General features: G+C 47.5%; 1 protein-coding gene across 1 annotated transcript in view; it reads left to right on the forward strand.

The window, feature by feature from the left end:
* The window catches only part of LOC111141448 (protein tyrosine phosphatase, receptor type T), a 706,124-nt gene that overhangs the window by 507,381 nt on the left and 174,047 nt on the right, over nt 1–24,696 (forward strand). The window contains exons 12-13 of the mRNA XM_022494012.1: nt 2,952–3,008; nt 23,167–23,302. Coding sequence (XP_022349720.1) covers nt 2,952–3,008; nt 23,167–23,302 — 193 coding nt within the window. The remainder of the gene's footprint in view (nt 1–2,951; nt 3,009–23,166; nt 23,303–24,696) is intronic.

A 24,696-nucleotide genomic window follows, 5' to 3' on the forward strand; every position in this document is an offset into this window, starting at 1 on the left:
ATTCATTTAGTTCTTAATAAACACATATTGAGTGCAACTTACTATTGATTGTGGCCTCTTGTCCCAGATGGGTTAAGAACTTTGTCTTTGGATTTGGAGAGTCTTTGATTCTAGGCTGGAAAAGGTGCTTAACTGCTCTGTGACTTGGTTTCCCCATATGTAAAACAGTGACAATATTACCACTTACTTCATGGGGCTAATGTAAGAATTTAATGGGCCAATGCATGTAAAGTGCTTCATGCAACGCTGAGCTTATAATAAGCACTCCACAAATAGCTAGCGGGAGAACAGCAAACAGAAAAATTATATCAATATGGCGTGATGAAGTGCTGTGATGAAGGTAAATCCAGGATGCTGTGGGAGCCGAGAAGGGAAACATAAATCGGTTTAGGTTTTGCCTTCTCAGGAACGTGTTTATTGAGACAAGTTTTGAAAGAGTGACAGTTATCATACTGAACAAGGCTGGAGAGTAAGGCAGGAGATCTTCTGAGTTGAGGAAGTAGCATGTGCAGATCGCTGGAGACAGGAAGCATGCTGAACTTGAATGGGTCAAAGCAAAGGAATGTGCCTATGTGACCAGAGTCCAGGAGTGATCAGAGGTGGGGCTGAAGGAGAGAGCAAGGCCAGGACACTGAAGACTCTGTATAGCCCCAGAGCATATATATGAACTTGGCCCTGAGACCGTGGGAGCCGTTGGAGGTGTTTAAGCAGACCACCTTATGAGGTGGATCAGAGATGGGGATCTGGGGCACAGACAAGGCAAGACCATGGGGAGAACAGGTAGGAAGCCACTGAAATAGGCCAGGTGGGAACACCAAAGTCATATCCTCTCTCAACCTTCCGTTTCTTTTTGACCTGTGAGCCATGTCCTGCCTACCTCCAAGGGTGGGGAAAAATTAATAAAAGTAGCCACTTAAAATAAGGTTGGCAAACTGTTTTGTAAAGGGCCAGATAGTAAATATTTTCAGTTTTGCAGGCTACGTGGTCTCTGTCACACATACTCAACTTGGTCATGGTAGCACAGAAAGCAGCCATAGGTAAGAAATATAAAATGAGCATGACCATGTTCCAATAAAACTTTATTTATGGACACTGAAATAAGAATTTTATATAATCTTCATGTGTCATAAAATATTACTCTTCTTTTTGGTTTTATTTCCCCCAACTGATGAATCACTAAATTCTGCCCCTGAAACTAATAATATTCTATAAGTTAAAAAAATTGAATTTAAATAAAAAATTTTAAAATAACAAATAAAATTTTTTTAAAGTAAGGTCAAATAGCAAACACCCCATTTACAAGTGTAAAAACCATTCCTAACTCATGGCCATGCAGAAAACTCTGAGAACCCAGATTTGACCCACAAGCCACAGTTCACTGACCTCTGACTTAGCATGTACTTTGAAAATGGTGACGCTTCCCATACCGTTAAGGGGAGGAATATTATGATGACAATTGACTGGCAGTTATGTTTTATAGTATATCGTGACCTTGCTTAAGCTTGCTATTTATGTGATTTTTTTTTTTTGAAATGATGTACTTCCTGTTTATCAGTTGGTCTGGAGTGCCCTACCTCTCTCCTCATTTTGTGTAAGGGCTTTATACAGTTTTGTTGATGAATCACTAGAGGAACATGTAGGCTTTCACCAAGCATTAGACACCTTCCTGCCCTTTATATAATTTTCTTTACAGAGACAAGTAGTCAGTTTCAAAGGCCCAGGAGCATTCCTCATGCAAACCAGGATTTAAATACTGCCTCTGCCCGTTACTAGTTCTGTGACCTTGAGCAAGTTATATCCATGCTCTGATTCATTTCTTCACCTGTTCATTCATTTGTTCAACAAATATTCCCAGAGTCCCTACTACATGCCAGGTACAAGACAAGATCACAGGAGCGCTTAGTAAATGAAACGGGGTGACTTCCTTCAAGGAGCTCACAGAGTTAAGGCAAAGGTGGCCACTAAGAACAGGGTGGGGTTATTGCTGTGAGAAAGGAAGATTGGGGTGTTATGGGAAGACAGAGTGGGGTATCTGTCCCATACACGGTGAGACACCAGAGACTCCCAAGAAAGGAGCTCCAACTGATTCCTGAAGGGTGAGTGGTTGCTAGTCGGGTAAAGGGGTAGGAAGGGAGTGTATTCTTCACAAGGTGATGAGCCCGGGTAAGGTCTACAGACAAGAATGTAGCGGGCTGTTGATGATGGAGTGGACTTCGTTGTCCTTGGGGCAGAGAGTGTGGAGGGACAGGCAAGGATCTCATCACCGAGGGTCTGAGCTGGGGAAGGGGCTCTGAGGTTTCCCTTACTGATGCCTTTTAGCCGTAGGGTGGAGGGTGGATTGAAAGGGAGCAAGACCGGAGGCAGGAAGACCAGCAAGGAAGGTGGTATTTTGAGTGCTCCCCAGTGAAGCGTGCGGGTGGCTTGAACCAAGTGGAAATGAGATTGGAGAGAAGAGGGAGGCTTCAAGAGCCTTCCTGGAGAAGACTTACTGAGGCATGCTGAGGGTTTAGACGTGGGAGGTCAGTAAAAAGGAGAGGCAAAGGATGACTCCTGGATTCCTCCATGGAGCCGCTACGTGGGTGGGGCCACCATTTACTAAGAAAGCAGAGCAGGAGAGAAGACGGGGCGTGGAAAGATGATGGGGCTCATTTATAATAATACTGACTTTTCCGGGTTGCTCTCAGTCTTAGAAACATTGTATGTGAGATACCTAGCAGAGTACCTGGCATGTCGTGGGTGCTTGATAAATGCTGACTCTTACCCTCGTTTCATTTTTAAAAATCGATTGCAGCCTTGTTTTGTTAGATCGCGATGTTCTTTTGCTGTTTAGCGTGAGCTCTTCAGAGCCACAAGAACTGTAGTCTTGTTCACCATGCCGCTTGTTTTCATGTGTGTTTCTTTCTCTCCTTCTCTTCTGCATGCTGCCTGGGGACTGGCTTCCTTGTGGTCAGCACCAATGGGCAGCGCCCAGGTGACCCCGGGGACTCCACTCTGCCTCCTCACCACAGGTGACCACCAGAGCCCCGGGCGGGTGGGAGGGAATTGAGCATGGCCCATGCTCAGGGCGTCCTTCAGGCCAGGTGCACCAGAGAGGAACTGGCAGTCCCTCCACGCCGCCCACCTGTCCACCCGTTTACTCTTCCAGCCACCCACCCACCCCTTCACCCACCCACCCACCTCTCTATCCCTCCCTTCATCCATACAGCTACCCACTCATCCATTCCACTGATGCTTACTAAGTACCTACTATGTGCCAGGCACTGTTCTAGGCATGGAGGGATGCAGTGATGAGGAAAAGAAGACCTGTTCCTATGCCTTTCTGGGAAGGGAGAAAGCCACCCTAATCAATGCACAACGATAACTGTGAGGGGGGCTACAAAGGAGAGGTGTGTGGTGTTTAAACACACACATACTCGGAGCTCAGAGTGTGTGTCCACAGAAGTGACAGCTCAGCCGTGGTCTAAGTTTGGGGAAGTGGACCTTCTGTGTCTGTGCTTAGAATGGGACTGGATCTAGCTGTGATCCCAGGCCTCCCCTGTGTGCTGGACAAGCCCTTTAAATGTGATGGTCCCCACCTCTCCTGCGTGTTCAGTGGGAATCATAACGGCTGCCTCTAAGGGGGCACCATTTGCTTCTAGAATCTGCACGTGCAGAGTCTTCTGGAGTTATACTCCGAGACTACACAAGATAATGAGTGTGGAAGGGCTGGAGTAAGAGTGCCCAGCCTAGGGGAGGTATTTGTGTGAAGGATATCAGGCTCTTTCCTCAAACATGCTGTATAGTTTGACCACATTTCCCATCAGCATCTGCCTCTCTTCAAAGACTGGGATGCAGAGCCCACCTGTGTCAGAGGCTGATGCCTATGGCAGGTCCTACAGACCAAAGAGACCCCACTGCCCTAAAGGTGCGACTCTAGGGCCCTTTCTTGTTAGTGGAAGTCCTTGGTGATTTCAGATCTTTACCTGATGCCTGTCTCAAGAGTGGTTGCTTAGACAGTGGCCTCCTTTCTACCAGTCTCTGACTGGCCAGTTTGTCATGGCGGGAGAGGGGGTATGGCCGGCAGGGATGACAGGAGTCTGGCCATTTGGTACCTCATGGTCCACTTCTGTCCACCCTCTTCCCCAAAGTCAGAAATATGACTGCTAGTGAATGTCTTCGGTTGGTTTCTGTAGACCCGGAGCCCGAGATAGGGATTCCTGTGCAAATGACCCATTGAAGAGAATTCTCAGGAGAGAAAGTCAGGGAGGCAGGATAGGGCAGGATGTGGAGGCCTGTGGCAGCTTGAGCCCTCAGAAACCTCACCTTGAAGCCAAGGGGCCAGCAGTTGTGCCACAGTGCCAGCCGGCCATTGGCTGCGGGCTCTCATGGGAGTGCACAGGCCCCTGGGGAGGCCACTCGCCTTTGCCTTACGGTCCTTCTGCCGGGAAGGAGGCATGTGTGAGCCTTTAGCAGCCAGAACCCACAGCTACTGGACGCCTGGTGTACCAGTCTGGGAAAGGAGATACTGGGTGAGTCAACAGCATTCACTGCAGCCCAGCTGTCCCTGCCCCCAACCCCCATAGCTCAGCACGCCCCTGCCAACGCTCCAGGAACGTCATCATAATCCCTCCCCACCTAGATGGCCTTAAGCAAGCTGCGTAGCCTTTTACCACCTGTAAATCTCATTGTCACACTTTTGGGTCCTGTTACAGATCACTGTTAGGTGGCCCTAGAGACTGCCCTGCTCGACAGCCACACGTAGTAGGCCTTCAGGAAATGTCAGTCCCCTGTCATCCCCCATCACAGGCCCACCAGCCTCGCCCTCACCCCCGGGGAGGTAGGGAGTCACACGCGGAAGCGTGGTCATGGTGAGGGGAGAGGGACTCTCACCACCGTGCGCACACCCACTCTAGTGAGATACCGCGTGTCCCCGGAGCCCGTGTGGGAGTTCCGTTTCCGCTGGGCCATTGTTCTCTGGCATCTCTTCAAGTCGAGTGGTCTGATAATGTTTTCTTTAAACGGAGCCAATTCCTTTTCGGGCACATTTGTTCTTTCCTCTTGCCTCTGAGGTGTCTGAATGTTCCTCCTCTGACAGGTTGATTTCATCGTGTTCCGTTTGTTTCTCGGCCCTATTTGATGGGTGAGGGGCCTGCGAGTGTTTCTCTCGGAGCAGAATGTCCCTTTCAGACGGGGTGTTTGCTCGTGCTCATCCTCTGGTAGCAAGAAGGGCCGGTGGGAAGGGCCGGTGGAAATCATAACTGCCGGCTGTGCGGGATGGGGGCGGTAGACCAGAAGCTCAGGAAGCCTCTTTTCGGGTTGGCAACAGGCCGGAGAACCGTGGAACCACATCGTGTAGCAGGGAAGAGGCTGGCATTGGGAACAGAGGCTGTATTCAGCTCTCAGCCCTGCCACCTTCTGGCCTTGGGATAGTGGGCAAGTGATTTCTCCTCTCTGGGCTTCCTTCTCTTCTGGAGTGGGGACCGTGGCACCCCTGGCCGTAGTTAATCATGAGAACTGGGTATGGTGACAGCCTTAACCTCTTTGCTCAGCTAACTCCAGCTAGCTCTGCAGGTCTGTGACATCCTGGCTGTGCTCAGGGGCTGGGCTCCTCAACCTCGGCATGAGGGGCGTTTAGGGATGGATGCTTGTCTGTCGTGGGGGGGCTGTCCTGTGCCTGGCAGGATGCTTAGCAGCACGTCTGGCTTCTACCCACTAGATGCCAGTAGCACTTCATCCCTCAATTATAACAACCAACTCTATCTCCAGACAGTCCGCAGGGTCCCTGAGGGGCAATAGCTCCCCTTGTGGAAATCCTCCAGAGCTGCCCCGTTCAATAAAAATAGAACTGGGACTATGTATAGAAGTTTACATTTTTAAAAAAGATCTTATTTAGTTATTTATTTGAGAGAGCAAGAGAGAGAACGAGAGAGCACAAGCAGGGGGAGCGGCAGGCAGAGGGAGAGGGAGAAGCAGGCTCCCACTGAGCAGGGAGCCCGATGCAGGGCTTGATCCCAGGACCCTGAGATCATGACCTGAGCCAAAGACAAACACTTAACCAACTGAGCCGCCCAGGCACCCCTACAATTTTATGTTTTTTAGAGTCACATTAAAAAAGAAAAAAATAACAGATGAAATTAATTTTAATAGATATTATTTAACCCAGTGCCTATAAAGTGTTACCATTTTAACACACAATCTGTATTTTCAAATTACTAATGAAAGGTATTTTACATTTTTTTTGCACTAAATCTTTGCAATCTGGTATACATTTTCCATTTACAGCACATCTCAGTTCAGACGCTAGATTTTAAACAGTTAAAATGAAATATAGCCTTAAAAAGGTAAACATTATGTTTAATAAGTAAACATACTTCATACTAGTTTTTAAATTTAAATTCATTAAAATAAATCATAAAATAAATTTTAAAACTCGCTTCCTCAGTCACTCTAGCCACATTTCAGGTGCTCAGTGACCACATGTGGCTTAGTGGCTACCATGTTGGACAGCACAGATCTAGAGGCAAAAAAATTTTTTTTACCATCTTTGTGCCTAACTAGTGAACAGAAGTGTATATGCACGGAGACATGACTCAGTAAATGTTCAGTTCCTTTGTTTGACTTACACACACACACACACACACACACACACACACACACGGACATTTGGTATGTCTGGAAGTGTATTTGGTTGTCATTAGTGGGTATGAGGGTGAAGGCTGGGGATTCTTGCCTTGCAAAAATAAGGTCTCATGGCCAGGGTTAGGTGGTTTTTTGTTTGTTTGTTTGTTTGTTTGTTTTTGTAGTGGGATGACTTGTGGCTGTGGTGGACAAGTGCCAAACTAACATTTCACCTGAAGGTCTTGGGACCCCATGGACCCACCGCTGCAGAAGTTACCCCTTCTCTGGCTCCGGTAGTAACTCAGCCAGGCCTCCAGGCAGCAGTGTGGGACCCTGGGTCCAACTGGAGGCTGGAGAGGATGCACTAATGGTCAGCCATGCTCTTGAGTTGAACCCCTGCCAGACCCAGATTCACCACCTTGACTGTGCCCAGTCCCCATTGTCAATTCTCCACAAGAAGGGCTTTGGGCCAAGCCCTCATATGGAGCCCAAACTCCATTCCTTAAAACTGGGGGACTTGGGCACATCACACAGCCTTTCTGAGCCCAGGTCCTATCTGTGAGATAATGTGGATGAGTCCCAGACTGACCAGGCTCACTGGTGGCAAGGGTCGTCAGAGGGAAGGGATGCGTTTCTGACCCAGCTCCTGCTGGAGAGGGTATCAAGTGGACCTCCCCTCTGTCATTCCTTTCTTTCCTCTCCACATCACGGGGAAACTCTCTGTTGTTATTTTCCTGGCAGTTTTTAAAATCAGAGCCTTGCTGCAGTAGCAGAATTCAGGCCATAAAACACTCTCGGAGACTGCTTTGCCTCTAAAGCAACTTGCCCAGGGATGGCTTATAAATTCTGGACCCAGGTAGAGTTTGAGCCTTTGCAATAAAATTGTGTCGGCCCAGAGCAGATGGGGAAGCAGCACGGCAGTCTCCTGAGGGCTCAGTATGGTGCCTGGTGGCCTCCGCAGCCTCAGACACCCCAGGGTCTCAGCGACCCTCTCAGGGAGGCTATGCCCCCTGGCAAAGGAGGACAGATGGTGTGAGAACAGGAGCTAGAAGCAGTAAAACCAGATGTAGTGCTCTGGAAAAGGCTGAAACCCAAGCACCCCCCATGATGGGACTGTGCTAGGTGGAGAGAAGGGGAAGGAAGACCCACAGTGGGGGACACAGCCTGCCAGGCTGGCTGGAGAGAGGTGGCAGCTCTGGGGAATAGTAGCATCAGGGATATCTAGCAAGCTGAGGAAAAGAATACTAGAACAGCTAAGACATGTTACAGATTTCCTACATGCTGTGCTCGTGCAAAGGGCTTCCCATTATTAGTGTACTTCACCCGTAGGGTGCTGTTAGCATTCTTATTTATGGAGGTGGAAACTGAGGCTCTGATCATTGGAAATCACAAAGCTCAGGGATGATAAATTTCTCTGGACAGTCTGCACTCCTACCCAGCATGTTCTAAGCCCAGGGTCCACATTAGTGAGTACCTATTATGTGCCAAGAACCAGGAAATACCAGAGCAGAGGGGTTCAGCACTATGCCTCAAAAGTCACATCATGACTAGCAGCGGGACTTAGAGCCACAGAGAGGTTATGTAAGCTGTCCCATTTCGTTATCAGCAAAATGGAGATATTAATAATAATTAGTTGTTAAGAAGAATAAGGGAGAAAAATAAGCATTAAGTACTTGGATTTCTGCTCTTGCTATTATTATTATCCTAAACCCATTTTACAGATGAGGAAATTGAGATCCAGACAGGAGGGGTGGGGAGCAGGCAACTGTGGTGAAATTCAGGCAGGTGGCTGGACCGGAACTGTGCTTCCCGAGAAACGTGGGGGGTGGGGGGTAAGAGTTAAGAGCCCGTCAGAGCCTCAGCCTAAAATGTCAAGCAGGGTTCATAAATTTAGGGGCTCCTTAGGGAGTTAGGATATTAAGTGGGAGGCTGGACCCAGTTGCATGGCAACCCAGCTGCTGTGATGGCCAAGGCAAGAGCAGGACAATGAGTCGAGGCTACACGATGCTGAGGTCCCTGAGCCTTCCTCCTGGGCATCCTCCAGTTCCCCTTGACCCAGGCCTCACTGGTCCCGAGGCTCAGGTCAGGGCTGTGTGCAGGTGAGGGGCAGGGACTGCAGCTGGAGGTCAGAGAGGAAGGTGACATTCAGGATCCAGGCCGACACAGTTCTTCCCTCCGTTTGGCTGTCGGCATGGCTGCAGGCAGAGCACGGAGGGAGCGCAGTACTCGATCAAGCACACCAGAATGCCATCTTTGTCAGCAGTCTTACAATAGATGCTCATGACCTGATGGGCACAAGGCTCTGGGACCATTCTGGCTGCCAGCTTCTGCATCCAATCTCCCTGCTGAATCAGCAGCCTTGGTGCAGAAGAGGAAGGCATTTTTCTGGCATGCTGCTGCCCCGTGGGGTGTCCCTAGAGCAGGTGAATGTTTCTGTTGCCTACAAAACAAGCATCATACATGACTGAGGTCTTCACTATACCTTTTTCTGTCTTGGGTTATTCTCCTTTGACCAAGGAGAAACCAGTCTCCGGGCTTTATGCAAACTGCCATTACATTCAGATTCAGAATCCCAGGGCCATCCTTGCTCCTCTTTGGTACCACATGGGACCAACACTGCCTCCAGAATCTCTCCTGGATCTCTCCTTTCCTCGTTGCTGCTTCTCATGTCCAAGATCCATTACATCTTGCTCAGATTAGTGTCCAAATTCCAGACTGGTGCTCTTCCCATGTATGCTTCCCTGAACCTGAGTGACGGTCCAGCAGTAAGTATCTCTCCTGATGGAAATGCCTCCAGGCTCCCCTGTGCTTTGGGAGAATCAGCCTCCATCAAAGACCCTCACTCTCTAGTTGCTCTCCCGACCTCTTCCCTCCTTGGCGTCCTGTGCCCTGTTCACCCTGATTATCTTAGCAGTACCTGCCTTCTCGCACTCCCTCCCTTTGCTGGGATGCTCTCCCTCTGGGGTCTCCCTTACCCCCTAAGATCAAGTCCAGACAAAACTGTCCCTGACCCCCCCCACCCACCCACTGTCTAAGGCTGCACTGAGAGGAGATGCTCAACTGGCCAGGCCAGTGTGCACAGAGGACCCCCTGATTCAGCCCTGAGTGAGGGAGCCCCTCCAACATGGCCACGTTCATGTCCCAAGCATACCATCTTGGAGCTGTTTGCTCTGTGTCACGTCTTAGTCCATGCCCGTCACATTTATAATGGTCATTCACCTGACCCCATGCATGAGTGGACTTACAGGTGAGTGGATGATTAATGCTCATAGAGCATGTGCCAAGCATAGGGTGCTTCCCCCCCCCAACACCCTCTGCCTCCACCCATGAAGGTCCCAACACGTCCCCTGGCTCACCTTCTTCCATTTGGTTAGGCTGATGGTGAGTCACTGAGTACTGGTTTTCAACCCAGAATTTGAACTCTGTGCGGCCCCACCTGCCAAGCTTCTTAAGGACTGATTCCCTGGAGTTTCTGAATGGAGGTCCCCAAAGTCTGCTGGTTTGGCCCCACATAGGCTCTCCTGGGCTCCCCTAGTGTTGGTCCAGGGGCAGTCAGGCTTGTAGGCAGAAACTCTGGTCTGTGTCTCAGAACTCCGAGCCTGCCCCTGCAGGCAACGGCCATGGCTACAAACGTTTTGGACCCTGCTTCTGCCCTCGGTCATCTCTCCTGACACAGAGCTGCTTTTGCATCCATCCTTTGGGGAGGAGTGTAGATCAGCTTTTAGTACAGAACACAGTGATTCAGTGTTTCTGCTTTCAAAAGCCAAGGGGCAAAGGCTAGAAGAAAGAAAACATGTTCACGGTGGATTTGCCTGGAATCTCAACAATCGATGCTATTCCCGCTGCTGGTTTTATTACCCAAGCTCAATTTCATTGCACTAATCTGAATGCCGTGCTGCGTGTTTATCAGCCATTCCCTCTGATCCTGCCTGTGCTTCCACTAATCCTTCCTATAGATTTCTTGTTCCCTCCCGTGCCTCTTTTCCTTTCCAGACTCAGATGCTCACCGCAAGCACTATATTCCAGAGGCAAGATCTGGACAAGGCTACCCAGGCTGGGTAGATCTTTGCCTCTCCTCCAAATTCCTACCCCTTTGGGTCAGGTAATGTGATCACTCCTTAAGGGATCAGATTCACCAGAGGCGGTGGGAAAGAACCGAATTATGTCTCTGAGGAATTATAATTCTGAGGAATTATGTCCTTGGGGACACCTTGATCTGGTGCACCTTAAGCTAGACAGACAAATAAAGCCAGGACATTCCGGCCTTCTGGAAGCCCCTGTTGCTGCTCAGTTCATGACCGAGCAGGAGTGTCCCATCCTCTTCCCATATATGGTGTGATTGATCCTAACCTTTATCAGTGATTGCATTTTACTTGGTGAAATGCTAAGACCTCCCTCCGTCCACAGCCCATTCCCAGATTGCTTAGCTGAGCTTAGCCTGCTGTTAATGGGTCCAATGTCTTTCCCCAAAAGATGGGTGGAAATCCTAACCCCCAGTTCCTGTTAGTGTGATCTTATTTGGAAAGAGGGTCTTTGGAGATGTAATTAGTTAAGATGAATCATGGGGCAGGCTGTAATCCAGTGAGACTGAGGTCCTTATCAGAAGGAAACATTGGGGTGCCTGGGTGGCTCGATTGGTTAAGCATCTGACTCTTGGTTTTGGTTCAGGGTTGTGAGATCAAGCCCCACGTTGGGCTCTGCACTTAGCATTTCTGTTGCTTTAAGCCACTCAAATGGTGGTAATTTGGGATGACAGCCCTACAAAACTAATACACTTGGAAACATGGGGATCCAGAGCCCTGGGCCGTGGGCAGGAGTCCACCCTCAAGGCTGTACCATTACAGTGGAGTGGAGAGACCTCAGTGATACCAAGACCAAAAGCTGTCCTCCCTCCCAGAGGGTTTCTTGAGCCCACACTGTGAGGTCTCCTCGTGGACTGTTTTCTGCATTTGGCTCACAGCTAGGCTCTGACCTTCCTCTTTTGGGTTCTGCTTCCTGCTTATGAACAGTCCTAGCATCTGTTACTTGTCACATCCTGGCCTTGGCCTCTGCCTCACCAACCAGGCTGTGGTAACCTGTTCTTGGCATCCTGGTGTTATGTGACCTGTCTGCCATCCCAATGGGCTTTGGGACACATGGCTGTTGACTGCTCATGAGAAGGCTTCCCTCGTTCCACAGGAAGAATACAGTCTGTTCAGGGTGTCCACACTCTCCCTCACACTGTCTGTGCCACCTCATACTGGCTGCCTGGAAAGTCTAATGGGACGGTCTCCTTGGCCACAGGGCATACGAAAGAGTGGGTGTTCTCTCTTCCATCTTCTCTTCAGAATAAACCTTTAATCCCCATCACAGGCCGTGAATGCCGCTCTCTGCCGTGGCTAAGCAGCTTTGAGCCCCCTGTGCTCAGGCTCAGTGCACAGATTTTTATACTCGGGGAGCCAGTCCTGTTGGCATTGAGCTGACTCAGCCTCTTCATCCCTGTTGGCAGGGCTGGCCTTGCCTGGACTCTAGGGAGCCAGGGTAGGGAGGGGAGAAAGGAGGTCACTGGGCGGTCTCAGGGATACCCATGACATGTCCCATACCACTGATGACATGTGAAAACCAAGTTTGTAGTTAAGTTTTGCCTAAGCAGTCCTGCGTGCCCCTCCCTGTACACACTTGTATTAGCTTTGATTTTTGGCTCGCACACTTCTCTCTCCCACCAAGTAGTGAGCTCCCAGACAGCAGGATTGTCTCTGAATTACCTTGCATGCCCAGCGCCTTGCTGTCCTCACCATCAGTGTTAAGTCCTAGCACCTCTCATCAGGTGATGTCCAGGACTTTTCCTCTGTGGCCTAGAGTTGAGTGGGTGCTAATGAGGTCAAGGTAAGGGGTGTAATCCATTTGGAGGTCACTTAGCGTTGTCCAGTCCATTCCATGGGCTAAGTATTATTACTGGCCAAAGTCCAAACACAACTCTAGGCATAGGTTGCCTCTTCACCATGAATGGGTGCAGACTGACCATCAGACCACTCCTAAACTCCAACCACAGGCCAGCTCCTGCTCCCTCCTTTAGATGTGACCCCTACCTCAGCCACATCCTGCTCTTTAACCTTAACTATGATCTGACTCTTAAAGCAGTCTTCAAAGTGTACCCAACTCTAACCATAGCTCATGGTCCTACTCTCGTAAGTCCTGGCACTCTGGGCTTCTGGGCACAAGAAGGAGCAGTTGGAGCTATGGAAGTGTAAAGGAATTCTCGGCCCACCAGTGGTGAAGTCTTTGAAAGGGCATACTTTCCCAGGGATGCATCAGTAATGACAAGGCCCGACATTGGTCGGGCATGACTCCTCTTAAATAAGTCTATAATGCTGAATTCTGAATGCATTAAAAAAAACAATTTCCAATAAAGGAGTTTTCTTGCACCCAGGAGAGGTTCGCCATGGGGGTCTTACATAGCTTTCCTACTGTATGTAACACAACTGAATTAGAATTTGACCTACACAGAGCGTTTGCTGTGTAAAGCAGGATCTACCTGGAAACAGATGCAGGAGATGCTGAGGACCAAGCAGAATCAGCACTTGAGGAACAATTTATTTGAGTGGCCGAAGTGCTTTCAAACAATCAATTAAAGCTATTCCCCTCTCATGGGGTGCTAACCTCCATTTAAGGCTGAAAAAGAGGACAATCTGTGTCAGCAGTATTTAGCAGTTTTAGCTGTATGGGTTGTGATGAAGTCAATTCCAACCTCTTAGGACCAGCTGGGTGATATTGAGGGAGGCCAGGATATTAGAAATCTGTATCTTCTTTACACTTAACTCAGTACTTATTAAATGGTTTTTCTCCAGCAAGGGTAGAGCTATCTTTGAAAAACCTGTGTCTCTGTAGTGTTTTCCAGCTCCTTGACATTGACTCTGAGTTAAATCTTGGCTAAAAGCAATTACTGTCATATGATGAATTGAGGCAACTTATTTATTACTTGCGAAACATCCTAGGTGATGTCACTTAGAAGAATGATGGAATAATCTTTCTCGAGCACTCCATAGTCAACGAGACCTAGTGAGGGAGGCACTGTTCCCAGGTGTGGGGGAGGTAGTTGGAAATTTTAAAAAATTAGTCATCGTGGGAACAGAGAAAGAGTATTAGGAGTAAAGGAGACAACAGTTACTTAAACTTGAGCAAGGCTTGTCTCCCTGTGTAGTTATACGGGATGCTGTGGTGCCTAAATATCAAGAAAAGAATTATAGGGAAAGCCCAGAGATTAATAATAAAACTGAACTCAATGTGTTAAGGGCTTAGAGATGGTGGTTGATATACAAGGAAAGTGAAAAAGGATGAGGGAACTTAAGTTTAAAAGGTCAAGTTTAAATATCATTTGAGCAAAGTCTGTATAATTTGGCCCATATAACAAGATTCACATGACATGTTCATCAATCCCTTCGATACTAGAATATGATATGTTGGCAAGAGGGCATAAGGGGAGATAATCTTCAAGAAAAGCGTTTATGGAATGGAGCTGCATGATACAGCAGGGATAGGCATATAGACAAAGACTGCTTAACCTGGCTCATTCTAGATCAAAATACCAGTAAGCATTACCTGCTGAATGACCCAGTTTAACACTTACCTTTCCTGAAAGCTAGCCACAAGGTCTCTGCCTTGGCCTTGACTCTGGCTGAAATTAACACACAGTCCTGGGCCTTCCTCCCGATTGACAAGCCCAGACACCTCTCAAAAGTGGCAATGGGGTGAACACCATCACTTGTTCATAGGTTACCCTCAGTGGCCCTTCGCCCGTTTGGCCTCACATCCCTCCTTTGCTCTTCCTTTGCTGGCTGAGATGTGCAGGCTGTGTTTCCTGGGCCCCATGTCAACTGGCCTGTAGGTTTGGCCAAGAGGAGACATTAATTGTACAATAAGAAGGAGGAGAAGCCTTCTTCCTGTTGGCCTCAGGCACCTTCTTGGACAATGGCTGTGTACCTTCCATAACTCCATTTCTCCCTGAGGTCTACCAGACTTCCAACTTCTTTTGGGTAATCCTGACCTCTGGGCTCTGATGAGGACCACCACATCCTTTTGTCTCTCCAGTCTAAGCTGGGTAATGGCTTTTGGTGTCAGTACCATCTGGGCCGCCTCATCCATCCTCTCCTGATGCCTGTGTATCCATTCTCTAGCAAATTTGCTCCATTTTACATGTTTGGAGTGGTTTCCCTTTTCCTGGTTGGATGCTGACGGATGCAGAGCCTGTGCTGATTTCTAGTGATTATTCCTTCCTTTAGTAAACAGTAAGGGAAAAATTCTGATTTAATCATCCAGTCTATATGGTTTTTTCCCCCTATATCAACATCACACTTACTCTTGCAAAATATCTGGAATCCACATTTTTCCATTAAAAAAAAAAAAAAAAATCAGGGCGCCTGGGTGGCTCAGTGGGTTAAGCCGCTGCCTTCAGCTCAGGTCATGATCCCAGGGTCCTGGGATCGAGTCCCGCATCGGGCTCTCTGCTCAGCAGGGAGCCTGCTTCCCTTCCTCTCTCTCTACCTGCCTCTCTGCCTACTTGTGATCTCTGTCTGTCAAATAAATAAATAAAATCTTTAAAAAAAAATCAACAACAGCATTTGTTTCTCCCCAGGCTTCTCGCACCCCTCCTGTTTGCTACAATTTCAATCCTCAAAGACTGCCAAAGTAGTTCATGATCACAATTACAAATGCTCTCAATGCCTTGGGATGCAATTTGTAAAGTCTGGAGGCTTGAATCTAATGAAGTATCCAGATGCTTTCCTACCAACTTTTATTCCTGATCTTGGACTTAAATTCCATTTTAAAAATAGCCCACCATTCTAAGAATTCGCTTCCAGCAAAGTCAAGAATGGATATGGTGCATACCTGACTTCAGAAGAGCCAGAAGTTTGCCCAGCTTCCTTATCTTTTCCCTGTTGTCTCCTCTTGGCAACCCATTGCCCCATAATCAGAGATATCTGCAATCCTTAAAACCTTCACTGGCATAGAGGTACCAGCTCCCAAGTCAGAGTTTGAAAGGTTTTCTCTGCTGGGTACCAGATGCATGCAAAGCCAGAGTAAAGACAGAGAAACTCTTCGAGGAAAGAAGTCATTAAGGAGACGGGGTAAACTGCTAGCACAGTAAGATTGGGGGATAATACGTCCTTGGATAGCTAAGAGGGGACTGTGTGTTTTAAAGATTGCAGCTTTTAGGAATGATGTTCCCAAGAGCCAACTTCCTTTTTTTTACCATCAGCAATGATCACAAGCATGGGTTATGCATCCCCTGGGATGTCCTTGGTTTTATCAGTTGCAATTAGATGTTCTTTATCTGAGACCTCTATTTTTGCTCCAAATCTTCACAGGGAAATCCTCTGAAGTAAAGCTATGGAATTGGGCCTGTAGCCAGTGAGAGCACTTTGAGAATGAATCATTAATCCCTTGTTGCCAAATTTTGTTATTGCTGCCATTAAGTCATCCAGATGTAAGCCTGATACAGGCCTCGCCTATTGGATGAAAGTGAAGTGAATCATTCCAGGGGCTCTGCCTGCCTTCATCCTAAGGATCAAATGAACTCAGGCAGCAGAGTGCAAGGAAGTATGGCCCCAGCACCCACAGCACACCCACAGTTAATAGACACAGGAAACTCCTGCTACCACCCTGGACCCAGCTCCAGGGCCATGCCATCACTATATCACATGTGTGAGCAGTTCCTCAGAGTTCATCAAACATTTTTATTTCTGTTATTACATTTGATCCTTAGAAAATTCCTGTGAACTTGGCATTTACTCACTCTTTTACAAATGAGGATATCAAATCACCTGGTGGTTAATCACTTTGATCAAGGTCACACAACCGGTTAGTTATGGAGTCTGGACGTAAACTCATGTTTTTCTGGTCTTTAACCCATTGCTTTTGATCGATCTCGTAAAACCATAGAATCTCGGCTTCCAAAGGTGTATAAGAAATCATGTAGTCCTTCTGCATGAAGGGAAAACACCAAGTTTCCACATAGTGTCTTTCATTATTGGTGACACATTCTCCTGCCTTTGTGGGTGACTCGGGGATTTGGAGGTAGACCGCATGGGAGTCCCATATCTCTAAGGAGAATGTCTCTCACCCTGAGCATGGGTATCACTGGAATCAAGGGATGCTGAGCTGAGGTGGGAAGCAGTGTCAATAAGCAAAGAAGAGAGGTCAGTATCCCATCACAGGGATTGGGCTTGGTGAAGGATCCAGGAAGCCCAAGAGGTAAGAACAGGTGGACACAAAGTGGGCAGGTAAAAAGTAAGGCCAACTCTGGAACAGGACTTGGGAACCATGACTGCATTCATGCTCCTCTCTGTATCATAATGCTGCCTACGGGGGCTGGACTTGAGCCTCTGCTGAATAGTGCTTCCACATAAAAACCTTTCCTTGTGTTGGTCCCTAATCTGCCCCTGTCACTCTACCCATTGATATTAACTCCAGTCTTTAAAATTGAAGGGACCAGTCTATTCCATCTTCTGCAGTGGCCTTTCAGCTTTTCGAAGACAAGAACCAAGTTTCATCTGCATCTTCCATTCTCTAGGCTGAAAAGTCCTGACCTGACTGCCATTCTTCCAAAGTCAGTGATCTCTGAATTGCAGTGTGCACCTGATTCACAACCAGACCTTGTTAACATGCAGGTGCTGACTCATTAGATCTGGGATGGGGCCCGAGATTCTGCCTTTGTAATAAGATCCCAGGCAATGCTGATGCTTCTGGTCTTCAGACCACACTTTGAGTGGTAAGGCTCTTGGCCTGTCTTTACCCTGGAAGCGCCTTTCAGATGCTAGAGTCAATTGGATAAGCCTCTCCAGAGTGGTCTGACTAGTGCAGTGTTAAGCAAACCTAATTGCCCTCGTTGGATAGCAGGAGTCCTTGAGGGATATAACCTGGGATGGTTGCTTGGAAACATGGGAAGAGGCAGTAGGAAAGTAAAATGTAGTGACTCGGTCCTTTGTATGGAGAAGATATTGTGGGAGACGGAAGACTTCATGAGACCAAGAGCTCTCCTTTGGGCCCAGGTTTCCAGATGCAGCAGTGAGTAGGTAGTCCACTGAAAGCCAGATGTGAACTCTGAGCTGGAGCCAAGAGGGATCTGGATTCTAAGCCATCCTAAATTTCGTGGACAGAGATCAGGGGTGGCAGCAGCTGCTCTAAGAGGACTGGCTCAGCGTTGGGAGTGCTCAGAGGTGAAAGGGTGCAGCTGGTCCGGGTTGAGCACGAAGGTTGAGCATGAAGCCTCATGTCAGAGACAGTAGTCTCCTGTTAGTACAGGCTGAGCTCACAAGATTGTTTTTGATGACTACATCACACTGGAGACTCATGTAGAGCCTTGAAGTTCCTCCAATTGGATGAATTTACCACCTGGTGCTTAGCTGCCAGTTCTGATTTATGTGGACTGTTCTCAGGCTGGCTCCCAATGGAGGACAGAAATGAAGAGAATATCCAAGTCCCTCCCTCTTCTCTCAGCAGACTCCCATCCCCATCCCTGGTTAGCAGATAGAAGTTACCCAAAACCAGAAACAGGGCTTTTTAGAGACTGGGGACTGATATGGCACTAACTTTGACTCTCATGAAAAGGATGGGCTTAGAGCAAAAGCAACACAGCTACCATATTCCTTAAGGGCTCTCAGTTCTACCTCTGAAAAGTTCCCTTGGATTTCTGGTCAGTGAGCCACGTGGCCAGCCTTCTTTGTGGACACAGCCCTGGCATTTCCTTAACTGCAACTATATCAAGGACAGTTCATTATAGTGATAAGAGGGTGAACCCTGTACACAGAGTCCTGCTCTGGAACCCACTAGTTATATAGCCTTGGACAGGTCATTTAACCCTTCCATGAAGTTTTCTTATCTATATAAAAGGGAAAACAAAACTAGCATCTTCTGAGTTTTGTGATGATTAAATGACCTCAAAAATTAAAATTGCTTGGCACATTACTTGGCACCCAGTAATGGATCAGTCCATTTGAGTTTTTAAAAAACTCAACAGTCCATTGAGTTTAAAAAAAAAATCATAGTAATTGAGCTTCTGTTTATCACTGCTTACCTGAGACAGCCCATCGCATTGCTAGCAGGCCCCATCAAAAGGCAACCCTTGAGGCGCCTGGGTGGCTCAGTGGGTTAAGCCTCTGCCTTCGGCTCAGGTCATGGTCTCAGGGTCCTGGGATTGAGCCCCACATCAGGCTCTCTGCTCAGTGGGGAGCCTGCTTTCCGCCCCCCGCCCCTGCCTTTCTCTCTGCCTACTTGTGATCTCTCTCTAGGTTAAATAAATAAATAAAATATTTAAGAAAAAAAAAAGGCAACCCTTATGTGCTTCCCTGTAAGTCCTATCACAGGGTCCCATCTGCACCATTGTGCACTTAGATCTAAGCCTCATGGGGATACTTCTGACTCTGAACCAGGAGCAAGGCTAGCCCATGCTTGGTCTCCATCCCTTTCTTATTCTCAGATGGAGGAACCACACAGGAATGCTATCTGGCTGTCAGTCCCAGAGCCATCTCCTCTATTCCCATACCCCCTTTCAACATGGTTGGCATACTTCCTTTTTGAACAATTCTACAGTGGCTACAGCAAATGCCCTTGAAGGGGCGCTGCAGTGGATGTTGGATTGGCCATGTCCCAGGCCATGTTCATGTCTCTGCTCCTGGAGTCTGGTTGGGTCAGCCAAGCATGCTTCCTTCTTGTAACGTTCCTGTACAGAGTGTGTGATTTCACCTCTGATGCTTGTTGACTGAACTCATTGAATTTGTCTAAACCATTGGGTTCTGGTCTTTCAGAAAGCCTCTCTGGATTGAACCATCATTGGTTCATGGTCACCACTGAAGGTGCTTCAGTGTAGGACATCTTGGGACTTATTTGGGGAATGGTTTCTAACACTGATCCAAGACCTTCACTTTCCCTTGACTGTGGATCTTGATTCCATCCTGGGAGCAGTGTTTGACACAGTTCATTATTCTTTCCTTCTTGAAACACTCTTTTCTTAGCTCTAGGTTGCTCAGTTCTCCTGGGTTCTTTTCTTACCCATCTGGCCACTCCTGCTCTGCCTCCTCTACAGGCATATCTTCCTTCTCCTGTCACTTTTTTTTCTTTCCTTGGGTGGCTCCATCAACCTCAGCCTTTAGATATGGTCTGTGTGCATATATTACACTTTTACTTCCAGCTCAGACCTCTTTCCAAAGTTCCAGACCTGTGTTTTTAACCACCCCTTTTCTAGAGTGTATCTCTAGCTCATATTGCTCCAAACACACCCATTTTCTCTCTGTAGCTAAACTTACCCTATTGTTTCTCAGACCCATAAACAGCACCATCATCCACCTTCTTATGAACACCAAAGACCTGGGGCACCTGGGTGGTGCAGTTGGTCAAGCATCCAACTCTTGGTTTCATCTCAGGTTGTGATCTCAGGGTCATGAGATCGACCCCACATTGGGCTCCACAATCAGCAAGGAGTCTGATGAGGACTCTCCCCCCGCCCCCTCTGCCTCTCCCCTACACATGCATGCACATGTGCACATGCACACACATGTGCATGCATGCGTGCACACACACACACACACTCAAATCTTTAAAAAAAAAAAAAAAAAAAGAAGGAAACCAAAGACTTGGGGCATCTTTGACATCTTTCTCCCTCATTCTCTGCATCCGTCCCATCAAGAGGTTTTGGTTTGATTTATATGCATTTCAGGTAATTATCTCTTTTATTCTGTTTCCACCACCATCACCTAAGCCCACCTGGATGCCTGCCGCTGTTTCCAAATTTGCCTCTTCAGGCCACTTTGGCTCAACACTGAAGCTGGAATGATCTGTTGGAAAAGTAAATCTGAGCATAGTATTGCTCCATGAACAACACCTAAATGGCTCTCTGGTTTCGGTTTCTCAAGGTGAAGAACAAAAGCTCTCATTGTGGCCTCTGATGTCCTGTGCGGACAGGCCCCAGTTGCGCTCTCCAGCTTCCCTCTCACCATGCTTTCTCATAGGTTACACTATGTTTCTTTCATTTCTTGAATGCACCAGACTCCTTGCCTCATCACACAGCCTCAGCCAGTGCTGTTGCTTCTGCGGCTCTCACAGGCTCCTCTTATGTTCTTTACCTGGTTATAGCCCATCGTCCCTTGTAGCTCACCCCACTGGCCACATCTTGCCGCTAGTGATTCATTCCCCTCGTATGTGCTTTCCAAGTGCCACATGCCTCTCTTTTCTCATTCTTAACAGACTTGAAAGTTTACCGTTACTGATTCGTCGTTCATTAATTCTGTCTCTCAAGCCCCACCCACCACTCGTGGTAGGTTCTTTGAAGGCAGGAACTGTGCCTGTTTTGCTCACCACTGTATCACTGAATGCCTGGCATATCGTGAGTGCTTGTGATTATTTATCGGAGGAATGAAGTATGAATCTCTTTAAGCCAAGCCAGTAACAGTGTTCCTAAGGTAATAGGATCCTCTCCAGGACTCCTGTGCCCTTAGACCCCTGATCTCTAAAATAGGATCTCAGAGCAGGCACTAAATAAAGTTTAGCTATGGCAGTGAATGCTCCAGAGCCAGTTTCCTTCCTCCAAATCCAAATCCAAATAAAAAGGTTCTGACACAATTGAGGAAATTGTCACCTGAGGTGTTCAGTTTCCCTTATGTTTGATATGCAGTGGACTAGCCATATCTCAGAAATCATGGCTCCAAACTGGGAAATGGAGGCTATGTGGGCGCTCCTTTGGAATCATCCCCCATTCTGGGATAGGAGACTAGCCTGCCCAAGAGGTGGTTGGCTAACTGCCTCACAAACTTTCTGGGCTGTAGATAAGTGGAGCTTGCTTGGGCAGGCCTGGGATTTGGTGAGCTGGTCTTGCCTTTTGTTGGTGAAGGAAACCGAATAAAATTCCATGTTCATGAGTCCATCTGGGAGAAGGATCTCTCATCCCATCCCAGAGATAGCGTCAGCTGGCACATGGATGCTCAGTAGCAAGTGGATGAATGAATGAAGCAAAGAACTGCTGTCCACTTCTCTTTATATCATCCAGTAATCATCTGTTAACTGGAGGAGGAGGATGGCCTGTGTGAGACTCTGGCATTAGAGAGATGAGAACACTCACTCCCTGTTCTTGGAGACTGTCCATTCCCACTGGGAAGGCTGGACTACGTAAACCCAGCTTGTCCCAGTTACAAGACAGTTTGGGGAATGTCTCCTGATACAGGAAAACACTTGACACTCTTAACCAAGAAGAAGGGATGCATCCTTGTGCCGGAGGGCTGTTCTTAAACATCAGTGACTTTGGGGAATCAGAATCGTAGCTATGGGCATTAACATCCCTTCAATTCAGCTGAGTTCTGTGAACACGTGACTGAAAAAGGAGAAATTCAATTTGGTTCCATGAGAACAAGTGTGTGTGGGCAGAGATGTCATCCCTTCAGCTAAACGTTGAACAATCACAAACATTAAGGGAACACCTATTACAAGCCAGGCTCAGTGCTACCATGAGGAAACAAAGACAAAAGAGGTATAATCTGTCCCCCAAGGAGCTTGCAGACCACTGGAGGAGACAGATGGAGAAACAAATAACTAATATCTATATATTGAGGTGTGTGCAAAGTGTTACAAGGAGTTAGAAGTTAGTGAAGAGAAAAGAACTCTCCCAGGGGCACAGGCCAACAGAGGAGATGTAGTCACTGATGAAGAATGAGCTGGTGCTGATGAGGCAGAAAAGTAGGGGTGTGTCAGGGGAAGGATTCTGTGGATTTAGGCTGCCACACACAAACGTGGCACTGCTGGGAATATGAGTAACAGCAGGAAGGAATTCATTCAGGGTGCTGGTAACCTCTGGGCCACTCTCCTGAGGTGTTCATGGAGGTGTCCGGAATGAGAAGGGACCTCTGATCCCTGGTCCATTGCCTGAAGAGGCCAGGCAGAGGCATTTTTTTGGCTACCTGGAAGGAAATCAACAAGTTAGTACCTGGCAGAGCACGTAGCATCAGCATTAAATTCCAGAAATGGAGTCAGTCACGTGTATTTTCTGAGCCCCAGGCAGTTCCTTCAATGCACTAAATTTCTGCCACACCGTTTGTTTCATCTAAGGCACAAAACAAAATCTTTATGTTTTTACCTTTAAAGTTCCAGTGATTTTAATTGTGTTACCTTAACACAAAGCTGTTGTTTTCACCATTTACCAGAAGGAATAAAATAGGGCTTGGGATAATTCCACAAACCCAAGAATCAAATTATAGATCCATGGTTTGATTCTACGGACAAATCAGTGTGAGGGATAAAACTCTCCACTTGATCTCCCTGAAGGATAATGGTGCCCCAGTCTAGCTGTTGTGCAACCTTGGAACACTCATTTCATTTCTCTGAACTTCAATTTCTTCTTCTGAAAAAAAAAAAAAAAAGGTATAATAATCCCAACATCACAAAGGACTAATCCTCAAAAAGATTAGATGGGACACTGTGTGTAATGCTCTCAGTGTAGTGCCTGGCACATAGTCAGCACTCCATAAATGGAACCTGTTGTCATTATAATTATTGTCTAGTCATGCGTATGAGCCTTTTCAACATTTTTCTTCTTCTTTTCCTTTGAAGGTGCCTCCACTCAGAATTCTAACACTGTGGAGCCAGAGAAGCAGGTGGACAACACCGTGAAGATGGCTGGTGTGATCGCTGGCCTCCTCATGTTCATCATCATTCTCCTGGGTGTCATGCTCACCATCAAGAGGAGGTGAGTGTCTGGAGCTGCCCTGCAGACTCTGCTGACCCCAGCTGGTCCAGTACTGCCATGTGGTCAGGTCCTGGTTCTGTTGATCACTTCTGAGCAGGGACTTTCTTTTATGAGTGTTCAAATCCTGAAATCCTTGAGCCACCTGTGGCTCATTGTATTGGCATCTGCCTACTTGGCAAGTGGCCCAGAGATGGGTGGTTTCCTACAGAGCCAGTGTTCCCTCCTGTGGTTGGGCCACCGTGATGTGCCATGGGATTCCATGTCATGAGTCTTCTCAGAGTTAACTGCTCTGTTGTCACCGATTGTGTCTCATCAGGATTACTGGAGAGCCCCAGAAATACAGATGGAGGAAAGTAATGCTTCACCCTTTTTGCCTTCACTCACCCTGATTTCTCATTGGTCTACCAGCAGCATCCCAAGCTGACCCCCACATGGCAGAGATAAGCCTCCTATAGTGCAGTAGTCCCAAGGGAAGGTTCTTTCCTACTCTATGTCCCATAATACCTTCCCACCTGGAATTTTGCTACTTGTTATTTCTCCATAAGATGTCTTCCTGGGTCTACTAACACAGTTATCGCCTGTTGCATTGCTCATGAAAGCCAGGGTATAGACTTCTCCTTATCCCCAAATCCCTAAGATTTGCCACACTGACATCTGTTTATCAGACATTCATAAGGGAATTGCAGACAGTTTCCTTTTGGAAAGGAACCATTCATCTAGGAAAGCTGAAGCATATCAGTTATCACTATCCCTGGATGCAAGGTTATTACTCCAAACAGGGAGTCCCAGGGCCCATCTCTCCTTGACCCCTTGGCTGGCGCCATGTTTCCATGCCTACGACCCACCTCCCTGTCTTCTCAGTTTCAACATGGTGGTCCCATTCTTGGTCTCCACCTTCCCACTCCTCTAGTCGGTCAGAGCAAACAAAACATTTAGTTACATTGTAACATTATGTGCCTTAGCATGCTCTGCCCCCAGCTTGAAGATAATTTTACGTCATTAAACAAACCACTTAACACCTTAGCCTGAAGCTCTGGTTGTTTGTCATTCACAGAGTTCAGGGCAAGCCCTGTAACAAGGACCAGGCACTTGCTTCCATCTGTGGAACAAAAAGTGCTCGTGAAATTTGCTTCCCACCAGAGCAAAGAGATAGAATGTCCTAAAGACAAATCCTAACTTCTACCTAAGGAGTCCCATGAATATAAATGCAGAAAAGTTTTTTTTAAATCTCCCTTTCCAATGTTCAGTGAGTCAGAAATACTGGCATTCCCACTATACATACAATCAGCCTTCTCTTGGCCATTTTGACACGAGAATATACCTGTGTCTTTCATGACTCTCTTCTGAACCAGCCAGTCCTCCCTCTGGTTAGGACATCTTCTTGTAGAACCTTG

Source organism: Enhydra lutris, unplaced genomic scaffold, assembly GCF_002288905.1.
Source record: "Enhydra lutris kenyoni isolate GAN:26980312 unplaced genomic scaffold, ASM228890v2 scaffoldscaffold6, whole genome shotgun sequence".
NCBI lineage: Eukaryota > Metazoa > Chordata > Mammalia > Carnivora > Mustelidae > Enhydra > Enhydra lutris.